The sequence below is a fragment of the Gavialis gangeticus genome, unplaced genomic scaffold (genome assembly GCF_001723915.1).
Source record: "Gavialis gangeticus isolate Ggan-Ray unplaced genomic scaffold, GavGan_comp1, whole genome shotgun sequence".
Classification (NCBI taxonomy): domain Eukaryota; kingdom Metazoa; phylum Chordata; order Crocodylia; family Gavialidae; genus Gavialis; species Gavialis gangeticus.
In genome coordinates, this window is record NW_017728992.1 from 44146831 (window position 1) to 44159958 (window position 13128).

General features: G+C 39.1%; 1 protein-coding gene across 1 annotated transcript in view; it reads right to left on the reverse strand.

Moving 5' to 3' along the window:
* Window positions 1–446: 446 nt before the first annotated feature.
* Window positions 447–13128, reverse strand: part of VPS4B (vacuolar protein sorting 4 homolog B) — a 45686-nt gene continuing 33004 nt past the window's right edge. Inside the window, exons 9-11 of the mRNA XM_019521755.1 lie at window positions 11481–11700; window positions 5060–5197; window positions 447–2971 (exon numbers count right to left, since the gene is read on the reverse strand). Coding sequence (XP_019377300.1) covers window positions 2870–2971; window positions 5060–5197; window positions 11481–11700 — 460 coding nt within the window. The 3' untranslated portion in view covers window positions 447–2869. The remainder of the gene's footprint in view (window positions 2972–5059; window positions 5198–11480; window positions 11701–13128) is intronic.

Consider the following 13128-nt stretch of genomic DNA (forward strand, 5'->3'; position numbering starts at 1 on the left):
ATATGTTGGCTTTGTCGTCTGGCGTGACAACCAGATTCCCCGTCTTGTCCTGCAAGGGCCCCACATTTCCTGGGGCCTTCTTTCTACTCCCTATGTACTTAAAAAAGGACTTCTTGTTGTCCTTAATCCGGGAAGCCAGCCCCTGTTCCATCTCTGCCTTGGCCTTCCTAACCATCGCCCTACATCCCCGAGCAACTGCTGAAATGAGGCATTCCAAAAGAAATGATCACTGAAGTTTGAAATATATCAAGTCTAAGACTGCCTTGTATGTTAATATGAAGCTAAATCAAGTCATACTTCATACCTTATATTGAATGTATGGTCAATTATCTTTCCTAGCATATACAGAACTTTAACTTCTAATAGTCTAAGCAATCAAACATAATCCTTCATAGACTTAAAATTACTTTAGCTATGAACCTGTAGTTTAAAACTGAAAGCTTAAGAAAAACAAAAATTGTTTTATTCCTTATTTGTACTTCACAAAATTAAGATCAGCTGATCACATTTTGAAATCTTATGTTTCATTTCTTCCAATATTTCCTTCTAGAAAAAAAAAAAAATCACTGAAAAGTTATTTCTGTAGGTTGATGACTGATACTTCAAACACTACTGTTTATCTGCAATATTATTTCCCACAAAACTACATGCCAGTGGGTTTTTTTCTGAGGGTTGAAGAGTCCAGCTACTATGTGATATATAGATAGTGCGAGATGTATATCACACACTAGCTGGACATATTTGTATAATGCCAACTTTGCCAATCTACCCCATATTGCTTAAATCCATTTTCATTTTTTACAATAGAACACCCAAGCTGTTTACAGATACAGCAAAATATTATATACAGAACCTTTCCCACAACTGAGCAAACAAGAGGTTACTCAAGTTTGACAGGTATACATTTTTATTCGAATGCATTAAACAACATTAAGGGATTAACAGATTTGAACTAATGGTGACCCACTAATTGTGATCCAGAATAAATGGGTTTGCCCAAGGATAAATCTCTGAGAACCCCACGATTATTACAATAGGGATCTTAAGTTTCAAATAACAAAGTTGCAAATATTTGGAATTATGAACACAAGGTGCAATAGAAAGCTAAGGCATGCGTGTCACAGCTGAGTATACGTAGTAAGGAATAGTGGGTGTATGCAATACTAGAAATAAACTCTTGGTATTATGTGGATTACAAGAGAAATCTTTACCCAATTGCTTCTGTATAATATTATACTGCAGAAAAGATAACTGTTCCTAAGTTTAATATCCAGTAGTAAATTGCATCTATGAGATGTAATAGAAAATTTGTCCAGGGCCCCTTTGAAGATTGAACATTGAAGAAAAACTCAAAGAATGTGTCCTAGTACATTATTGGACATTTTACTTCATTCAAGTACAGCAAAATTTCACCAGTCTTAACAATTTGTAAAGTACACAAATATGTACATAAAAGAAAACCAAAACCTATCAAAAAAGGTGGCCATATACTATATATGTATATGTGTGTGTGTGTATGAAATGTGCAAATTTATTTAAATGCAAGTTAGTTTAAACAAAGCATATATATGCATGAGAGAAATTTACAATATTAATGGAATGTATTGTACTATAGATATCTAAATGCTCTTTCATATCTACAGCCAGTGCAAACTTACAAGGCACAACTCATTGCTGACATTATAATGCTGTAAGTTACATTCAAACATATCTTAAAATTCAAACTCCTTTAAAAAAAAACAAACAACCATGGCAGTAACCCGTTATGACTTTTTGCTCAGATGCCAGCCTTACCCCAGAAATGTAAGCAATGAACAGATATACAGTATGCCCTGGACTGATCAGAAAGGTTTTAATTTAAACCATCACCTCAAAGTTTTTGGCCAGACCTCCTACTACTTCCTCCTCCAGTTTCTTGGGGTCTGATAATAAAATTAAAAGATAATACCAGTAGTACCTCTCTTACAACATCTAATAACTAGTTATACTTGCTGGCCTCAACTACAGAAACTCCTGAGATAGTCCTCTAAAACTTTTTCAGTACATTTAGTCAAAACTGCAGAAAAATCTGAATTAAAAAAAATCTAAGTGAAGTTTCTTCCAAGATACTTACATTTAAAGTTTGCTAGACTGCACAGTGACAGGTGCCTACCAGTTAGCAGGGTTAAAAACCAACAACTTGCTATTTTAAGGCAATATTTCAACAGAATGGGGGAGCTGCAAATATTAGGTCAATATCACTATTTAACAAAGTACTGGTCATTATATAAATTAAAAAATCTTTACTCCCCATCACAGTGTTCTGTGCTTATTTGACAGGAAACTCCCACCAGCAATGTTTTAGCAGAAAAATGTATTGCATTTTTCTAAATGAAAATATAGCCATTACTATGCAGGCACACTGACTGACACCGAGAATACCTGACAGTTAAATGGGTCCTTCCTCACCCCTTAAAAAAAGGGGGGGGGAGAGAAGGGGGCCATCTTCCACTGGGTCTACTGGAAGTTCATGTAGCTTACAGCCACATCTACAACAAATGATCTAAAAGCTAACATTTACTAAAATGTAACTAATATTGTAAGGGGGTTCTACGTTTTTAATAGAATTTACCACCACATCACTTGCTTTGCAATAGCATCCTAAAATTATACTCTTAATTTTACCTCTTAATAGAAGATACTTAATAGACATTGGAGGAAAACAGTACAATACAAAAGCTCTAGGGTCTTTTTGCAAAGATACCTTCTATTCCATGTGCAAAGTAAGAAGGGAGTGATTTAATTGGCAATTATTTGAAGTGCCATCAATAAGGACACAAAAAATATTTAAAGCAAAAACAAGTTCAAATGATCTGCAATGATCTTTGGTTTAGCCTTCTTGACCAAAGTCTTCTGTAAACTTCTTCAGTTTTTCTAGATCCTGTTCATTTACTGTTGGTTTTGTATTAGCTAATGACCTGAGCATATCAGCCTAAAAAGAGGGGAAAAAGGCAAAAGATAATTATAGAACACAACTTAAACAACAGTATCACATTTGATAATCAAATACACCCATTAAACATTTCTATCAAGATAGCACAGAATTATAAGCCAGACTAAACATTTCCACATGCACTTTTCACTTCCATAGATCAGATTTTATCCTGTGAAACCAAAGGGTCAAAGATATCAGCAATATTTCTAATAATTAAACCATTAAGAATTTAAATTTAATCCACTCTACTACCTTATACATGATTTGGCTTAACAATGTTTATTGGAAAGGAAGAAAAAATCCAGTGTTTTCTGTCTCGGTTTCTCATTATTCTAACTTTAAATTGCAAGAACTTTTACTGAGAGAGGAAAGATGTTCCTATGTACAGCGCAGTACAATGCTCCAGAAAGCAAGTTTGTATGTAATGCAAATATTTTACTTGATCTCTAGCAAAATTTAGTTACTCATGACTGATAGGTAAACTCCCTTGTTAAATAAAATAGTTAACAAATCACCAACAGTCAGTATTGGCGCAATTTCAATCCAACTATGTTCCTCTATATATACTCTGGATTTTCTTGATCTACAGCATTTGATTTCTGTGATCATCTCTCTAATCCTGCTTACCCCATTTGGAAAATATCTGCCAAGTAATGGGAGTAAGTTCACATGGTAAAAGAGCTCATTTGTTTAGTTCTCAGTGACAATGCCACTTTAAATCCGAAATGGGAGTCACAAAGGTTATGTTTAGCATAATATGTAGGTAGATTTAATTAGGCTGAAAGTTTCTTCTCCCAGTAACTAAGTGAACAGGCCCAACATCCTTCCAATACATACGACTAATACAGAAAGTAGAATCTTGTTGCAGCTTACTTCATTCAGAACTGCACTACTAGATGTATCAGAAGTGTCAAAAATGTTTGTGCCATTCAACTAACAGAAACATTTAATAAGAGCCTATATTTTTTCAGACACATTAAAATATACATGTAGTTATCCATGCTAGTGTCTATCACTTTCCTGTCCACTTCAAACAAGTGCATCCAGAAAGTGCAGAAACAAGTGCAAAGTCAGTTAACATCTTAATTAAAATTCCCTCAATAGAGAGGACTTTTGCTTCAAATAAAAGGTTCTAATAAGGACACCCGCCTAGCATTTAAGTTTGACAAAGTTCCTGAGATATATCTGACACACATTTTTTGGAAGAGATGCAACATGGCAATTGTTGCAGCAAACTCTCACCAACTCCCCCTTCCCACTCAGCCATTATGATGATTAATTTTTTTTTTTTTGCTTACACCCTACCCTATAGTTGTTGGAAAGCGTGACAACACTAAGTGACAAGCAGTGAGCCTTGTGATATTGCCTAAATTGAAATATATAGAAGAGATTCCTACCCTACAGACCAAGGCTGAATTAGAGAAGGATCTAGAAAATAATCAGGGGGAGGCAGACCTGGGGGAAAGAAGAGAGGGGGAAGGATAGAACCTCCCACTAGCCACATTTGCTGGAAGTGCCCAGAAGCTATTGTTATACATGTAGTGCACCTTGGTGTCACAATTAAAAAAATCTGTGAATAAGCGTCATTAATATTAATTTCAATCCTCAAACACTAGCCTGCAAAAACCACTATTATTCTCTATACCAGAGCTGAGCGTGCACATAACTGCTCGTGGGCTGCCCATTGCACATGGGCTGCCTATTGGACAACCCTTCTCTAAACCATAACAGAACTCAGCACCCTGAACCTCAGCATGTAAGTATGATAATGACAGGAAATCAGTGACAACCAAGGGAGGAGTCTGCAGGATGCCAGGTGGGTGACAGACTGAAAAGAGGAGCTAAATGGCAGCTCCATGGCAGCAAAGAGGAACATCAAGAACATATACATACAGATTGGGGAGAGTTGGCTCTCTTTCAAAATGACTGCAAACACAAAAAGTCCAATGCTAGGACTGGTGAGTGGCGCCGAACATGTTCCATACTTCTGAAACCAATCCACTGATTTAGAGGACTCATGTCAGCTGCACACTGAATAGATTTTCTAGAAGTTGGGAAGGAACAAATTTAAAAAAAAATACTGACCATGGAAACATGAGGCTCAAATAGCTTATCCCCTGGGACTTCCATCCATGTCATTTCAATGGCTTCTGGATCACCTGGAGAGCATGGGGTAAGTAAATCTACCAAAACATCTGGATTAGACAGTGATGGTCCTTTTACCTGGAAATAATAAATATTATATTTAAAAGTAGGGATTACTTACAGACCACTCAGACAAGCTTAAACACTACAAAGGTTTTTGTCATTGCATTACTACAGAAAAAATGAGTAGCAAGAGAACTTTTCATACTTGCTTTGAAAGCCATGAGAAGGAAAATACTGACATTCTCATCCTCCTACAGGCTCAAAATCCATAAAAGCACCACTGTTAATGCTTTGTCTTTCAAGAAGTTACTGTTTACCAACTACAACTAAAATGTGAGAGGCTGTTAGGAGCCAAAACCATTAGTTAAAAATCTAACCAAACCATAACAAATATGAAATATCATGCTGGTTTTCTTCTCACTGGGAGGCTCCACTTCCTAGGTGAAGCCCTACGATATAAGCTGGACCTTATTTGACCATGTTAGTGACAGTACTTCTCAAAAAGTGCTGCAGCAGGTGGACAGTTGAAAGGCCACTTCCAAGGATTAGTATCAGCTGCTTCCTTTGGGATTTATCAAGTCCCAAGTTCCTGTAGAAAGCCTGGAATGCTGGGGGAAAAAAAAACTTTTTGTATGAGTATACTTCCAAAAGCAACTCAAGATTTAAGGATGATCACTGGTTAAGAAGGAGCAGATCAGCTAATGCGAACAGGTTCCCACTGCATCTGGATATACACCCTACAGTACAAAGCAGTTAAGAAACGCTCAGCGATGCCTTTTGTACGTTGAGACATTGTGAAGCATTATTTCAGCTCCTATGTTATGGGGCTTGACATGGAATGTGGAGACATCTAGTGGGAGAAAAGCAGTTACACCTTATTCCAACTTGCATGCACATATACAACTTTTGTACTGCTATGCTTATTCGCTAGGTGTCCCACATTAAGGCTGTCAGTTCTGGCTTACTTCATCATTATTTGTCGTATTAAAGAGCCACAAGAATAGAACACACCTGCAGGAACTGAAAGGCATTTATGATGTAGCTGTCCAAAATAGCAGGGGACTGGACTCATGACTAAGGAGCACCTTCTGCTCCTGTATTCCCAGCTTCTTTTAAAAGGATGATGGTATGACAGAGGGGGTTGGGGCAGGGAGAAACGATATAATTATATCAAGTAGGGGGTGCACAGATAATGCCTTTCTTGGTTGATACAGATAGCTGACGATTAACCAGTCACACTGGCCGAGGCTTATCCAATATTTAGTAATAGTGCAAGGCATTTTAAACTACTGACAAATAAACTTTTTTGTTCATTTTGCATTTATAACACAGAAACCTCCTGCCTACTCCAGCACTCAATGAGGAATATGGTGACTGCCTTATTCCCACACATGTTGCCTCCTTACCTACAGCTCCTACCCACAACCCCACTTCCTGTGCAGCCCATGCATGGGGTGGACCCTCATGTGGACAGCAGCACTGGGCACATTTGGAGCCCCAGTGTACGCCACTGCCTCAGTGCCGGTGGGTCCCATGCAGCCAAGCTCCCGCGGTCAGCTGGGATAACGCACTTTTGCAAGGGCACCCAGTGCCTGGTGAAGCGAAATATCCCTCGTGTGATGCCTTACCCCACCCATGCCCAGCTCAACATCTCTGCAGCAGCCCTGGTGCTCAGGCCCCACTGCTGCGCACATGACATTGCCATGCCAGTGGCAGCAGTAGCCAGTCACGGTCCCTTTGATGCTAAGCGTGGCACCACGTGACTGCTTCCCAGCGCCCCTTCCACCTCCCACAGCTCTTGCTGGGACCTGTAGCTTGCCATGGGCTTGAGCCAGTGGTGGGGCATGGGAACCAGACTACTCACCAGGATGCTCCACATACGTGGCCATACTTACTGGCCACAACCACCAAAAAAAAAGCCAAAAATGTAATTTCTCCTTTTATTGATGTCGAACCAATCGTCAACCAGTATAAAAATCAGTGCACCCTCAGTGTTAACCTTTTAGTACTCTGAGAATATAATGCATTTATTAATTGGTTTTCAGTGTCTTCAGAACAAAGAATAACTTGCTCTACACTTAGATAGTATGTACAGTAAAAGTTCTGTTAACCAGCATCTTACAAGCCAGCATACTCTACTAACCAGCATGCCAGCTTGCAAGAAAGTGAAACCAGAAGTGCCCCCATGGCCCGGGGCAAAGCAGCCCACGCTGCCGAGCCCCCACAGCCCGGGGGCATAACAGGCTGCGCAGGGCCTGCCTCCCTGTCCCACGAAAGGGGCAGTGACGCGGCAGAAGGGGCACAGGGACGCACCAGACGCGGTGGGAGAAGTGGCGGCTAGGGCCGCTCAATTAACCAGCATATTTTGTTATCTGGCATCCCCCAGGAATGGGGGATGCCAGATAACAGAGCTTTTACTGTAGCTTCTTGTGGCCTAAAAGGTTCTACCATAAAATAAATAAATCAAAGCTAAAGATTTTCACACCTTCAATTAGAATAACCATGTCCACTGAAAGCATAACCCTGGAAATGGCTTATGTTTTGGCTACAGAAGCCATCCACAGAAGTTATAACATTTTGGACAGAAGCAGAACTAGCAGTACCATCTGTCCTCGTGCTACTCTGAGTTGACAGCATTGAATTATTTAAGGACTGTAGTAAACCACATCAGGAGAGTCATCTCTCTCTGACCACCTCAAGGAATCTTACAGTTTGCAGACAAACATGAACAAAAATGCCAGGTGTCAAGTTTTGGGGCTCCCAGATATGTATTAGACTAAATGTTTGCCCAAAGTGTCATTTAAATAAAAGCTAACAAACATTTAAAGTGTACAGAGTATGCTTCAGATTTTACCTTATGAAGAAAGGAAGCAATTGGAAAATCCCAGATGAAGGATGCCTTAATGTAAGTCAACTACCGATATATTTATAAGAAATACACCATTTTGTACTGTTCTTAGTGACTGCAAATTACCAAAAGGAAAAAATTAAGGTGAGACTACAAAAACTATCAACTAAAACGTCTTCATAAGGAGACAAGACACCATACTGGGTCAGACCAAAAGTCCACCTAGCCCAGTATCTAGTCTTTAGCAGTGGTGCTAGATGCTTTAGAGGAAGAGCATATGAAGAGGGTATAATCAAGAATGATCCATCTCCCTGGCATCCACCATCATTGATTTAGGGATGTTAGAGGATACATCCCTGACTTTTCTGCTTAATAGCTCTTAATGGATCTATGATCCATGAATTTGTGTAGTCCCTTTTTTGAACCTGGCTAAGCCATTTACCTCCATAACCTCCTGTGGCAATGAGTGCCACAAGCTAACTCCAAGTTGCACAAAAAGACTTGGTGACTAGCAGCTCCCTGTTTACTTTGCTCACCCTTCATGATTTTATGGACCTCTTATATCCCCCCTTCAGCCTTCTCCTTTCCAAACTGAAGAGTTCTAGCCTTTTTAGTCTCTGCTGGTAGGGCAGCTGCTCCATACCCCTGACCATCTCAGAAAAGGGGAACTAATTCTACTGTATTCTTTTTGAGATATGGAGACAAGAACTCAGCACACACTGTTCAAGAAGTAGATGCATCAGGGATCTGTAAAGTGGCATTATAGTCTTAGTTTTGTTTTACATTTTATTGGCTGTTTTTGGTCATCACTCAGTTCTCTACAAACATCAGCTCAGTTCAATCTACAGTAACTCCAAGGTCTCTTTCCCAAGCTGTAACAGCTAGTTCAGAACCTAGCATTGTATACATTAACTGAGGTTATTTTTCCCCCTATGCATTTGTTGACACTTAAAAGTTCATCTGCCACTTTTTTTGCCCACTCACTTATCTTGGTTAGGTCTTTCTGCAGCTCTTCTTCATCAACTTGTGATTGACCACCTAGGATAATTTAGTATCATCTGCAAACTTGGAGAGTTCACTGTGCACTCTGACTTCCAGATCACGTAAGAAAATGTTGAACAAAACCAGACCCAGCCCAGATCCCTGCAGAGTCCACTTCTGACCTTTTTCCCTGAAAAATGACCATAGACCATTTAGTTTTACCCCTTCCTTGCTTCCAACACTTTTATCCAGTACCCAATCCATGAACCTTCTCTCCAATCCTGTGCCAACTTGGTTTAAAAGCCTTTGGTGAGGGACCTTGTCAAAAGCTTTTTGAAAATCTAAATGTATTATGATAACTGGATACCTCTTGTCCATGTCCCTGTTAACATGCTCAGAGAACTCCAGATTAGCGAAGCAGGATTTCCCTTTACAAAAATCATGCTGACTCACCCCCAGCATATCATATTTGTCCATGTGACTGATTATTTTATTCTTTATGATTTCTAACAACTTGCTATGAATGGGAGGGAGATTCACTGGTTTGTAGTTTACAGAATCACCTCTGAAGCCCTTTTTCAAGATGGGCGTTATGTTGGCAAATCACCAGTCCTCTGGCAGAGGCCATTTGTAATGATAGGTTATACGGTATTGCCAACAGTTCTGCGGTTTCACATTTCTTCACAGCTATGAGAACTCGGTACTAAACAATAATCTAATTCCAGGCTCCAAAACAGGTTTTTCATCTCATACTAGCTCAGGTTGTTGAGGATATTCCAATTTTAACACTGGCCAATGAAATCTCCTCTCCTTTTCTGAGATGGGAATGTAAGCAGTGATGTTTTATTATGTCAACCTCCCTTTAGACAAGAGACTTTAATCAATTAAAACAAATACTGAATATCCTAAATTGTAAGAATTGTATTAATAGAAAAAAAGTAGTCATAAGAATCTAGTAAGAAAATATTTGACTTGTCAACAGACCAGCACTCTTTTAATTCAGGAAGGGAGATGGAGGATAGCTCTCTGGTCAGAAAATTTTTTCAGACATCGGCAATATCTTATTAACACATACTCCCTGAACTGCTACTGTGGAGAACTCTGGGACACGGCATTTACTTGTAAAGTCCAGTAGTCAGGCTGTAGATGGATCTATGTATCTATACACTTCTCTCTCTATGACGGGTGATAAAGAAGTAAATAATCTACACACACGTGCACTAATAAATAGTGTACAAAGGTTATTCAAATATGTTATATTTACACACACACGTTGTGCCGTTGCTATTTGTCCTTCGGGAACCATAACATTGACGCTTGTGTGGAAGTGGCCAGTGGGTCTCATAACCAAGCTAAAACCATGCCCAAGGACCATTATTAATCGAGCCAATGTGCTTTACTAACTTTAAGGTTTTTTAAGTATGTGAGAGGATGCAGCTGGATCCTCAATGCAGATTTAAGTGTACAAGGATGGCCCTGCTTTGAGCAGGGACTTGCACTAGACAGGGAGTTGCTCCTGAGATCCCTTCAACCCAAATTTTCTAGTACTCTAAGACCCTTTTATCAACACCTTGGTATCTACTCTCCTTCATCCAAGAACTGGACTGAACTTGCTACTTGGAAGGTACACGGATATAAAACCTAGCTTCAAACAAAGCTTCTCTGTTTAAGTGGTACTGTAGAGCCCAGGTTATCATAAAGTTTAATTTCTATTTATTTTTTTAATTTGACAAGATACCATCTCTGTTGAGTAGCAGTGAGGTAAACCTTGGGCTTAAAAAATTAGAAGGAGATTCTGAATGAATTTGACAGACTAATTTTGGCTTAGCAGAAGCCAAAGAAATGCTGCCAGACAGGTTATATGAAACCCATCCTACCTAATCCTGCACAGACACACTTGCACAAATTTCAGATAAAGGTAATTTAACACCTAGAAAAAAAAAGTGGCAGAAATAAGTAATTCCTTTCTTCTTGTTCTACTTTGAAAAGGCAGTAGATAGAAAGGATGTTACCTGCTCCTTAACTAGACCTACTCCATATTTCTGACTTTTAATACATGGTTGATCATTCATCCATTCCCAAACGCATACACTGTATTGTCGTTTAAATGTGAAGCAGGGATTTTGATGCAACAGCTGAAGTTAGCCACTTTCAACTGACATGAAGAGACTGCCAACTCTGAGTAGCAACCAAAGCCCAGATGAAATGTGTCAGTCAGGATAACTCATGAATACTTGGAAGGGGATGGGTGCCAATGTGCATGGTCGACAGCCCAGAGGCTGCAAGTTTGAAACCACAACAGAAGTGCTCACAGTGTGGCCCAGAGTCAATGAATCTGCAAATTCTACTAAATACCTTGTCACAAGGACTCAAAAAAGAAAGACTTGGATCACAGACATCATTTCATACGATACAAAACCCCCATATGAAATATAAAACAAACATTCTTTCTTTCAGGTAGATTAAAAAATACACTCAAAAATAAAATAAACTCAAAATTAAAAGCAGGCAATTCTGCAACTTACTTACTTTTTTAAAGTGAGTAGCCGATTGCACTTTCCTAACAGGCTGCATCAGTGCATCACGTACGATGATGCTTATATCAGCACCTGAATAGCCATCAGTTCTCTTTCCAAGCTCTCGATAATCTGATTCTGTCAGCTCGTTTGGAGTGGTCCCAAGATGAAGCTTGAACATTGCAGACCTGGCATGGTCTTCAGGCAAAGGAATATAAATACGCTTCTCAAACCTTGTTTAAAAAAAAAACAAACAACCCCACAAACATTCACTCCTGTATTTGCAATGTAAAGTAGTTTATGCAAACTAGTATACATAGTTTTCTTTCTGAAAGAACTAGAGAAAAGGAAAGCATTCAAGTATTACAGCTTTTCAAAGCATGGGTATAAAAGTGGAAAATGCAGAATATTAAAAAAAACTATTTTAGAAGCTTGCTTGCTCTAGTAGCAAGCTTCCTAATTAAAATTACATAGATAATATAACCTCCGATGCTTAACATTTTTCCTAACTTTCAGAAATTTCCATTTGAGATTGCATTTTTTCACTGTTTGTCTAGGTACAAAGCTTAATCATGTCTAGAAAAAAATCTAAAAGGAGAAATCCCTTTAACATTGAGTTTTGGACTTAGAAACAGAAAATGTATTGGAAGGGTAGGGAGGGAGGGGAGATTTAATGACCCTCCACTACAAGTACCTGTTCAGTTTGTTTAAAAATTATTTGAATAAAGTTAGTAAACTAAGAGTGATGTCAGAGGACATTAAGCATTAATGTGCTCCAAGATGTCAGCAGTTAAACACCCCCCCACACACACACCAAAACACTATAAACATGGTATCAGTACATGGCTTTGGTAACTGCAGTACTTTAAACACAAGCATGGTGACTGTTCTGATTACTTGGATAATTTTTCACAATTAAAAAGATGACTATTTTATAAGCAGCAGTATAAGAGGTACAGGAGAAAAAACCCAGAGGAAAACTAAAAATTTTACGGTACTGCTGTGTTATGACAAAGTGAGACAAGAACTTGAGTTTCTCTTCCCCTTCCCTATCATGAAGCACAGCTGCTACAATGTAAACAAAGACAAAACATACACCATTAACCTACAGAAAATCAGAACCAGCCAAGTCTACACTATAAGCAAAGTAGTGTTTTGGCAGTCAAGTTCACGGCTTATGTACATAACCCAATTAAAAACAAACACATCTCCATGATACCCATCTAAGAGCATGTACCATGTCACCCATGTTTATTCACCAGGTTGCTTAGCTGTGGATTACTGCATTTGCCTGATGTTGAAACACTGTGGGACTGTTACCCAAGCTTTTTTGGCATGCACTAGCAGAGTATCAAGAGTGCATGAATACGCATGGTGCAGACCTACATAACATTTGAAATTGAGGTGTAAAAGAGTTTGAAATGTTTATTTTATTCTATTTTAATTTTTTTAAAGCAGCATTTCAACTGCAGAGACACAAAGTAGGGGTGTATCAATAAAGATTTTATTGGCCGATACCAATGGCTGATTATTAACCAGCCATATCAGCCGATACTGATCTGATGGCTGATTTACAGGAATGCAGCCGGGCAGCTTGGACAGCAGCCTGCTGGTAAGTCTGTGGGAGAGGTGACCGGGGGGGGGGGGGGGGGCACATTTTG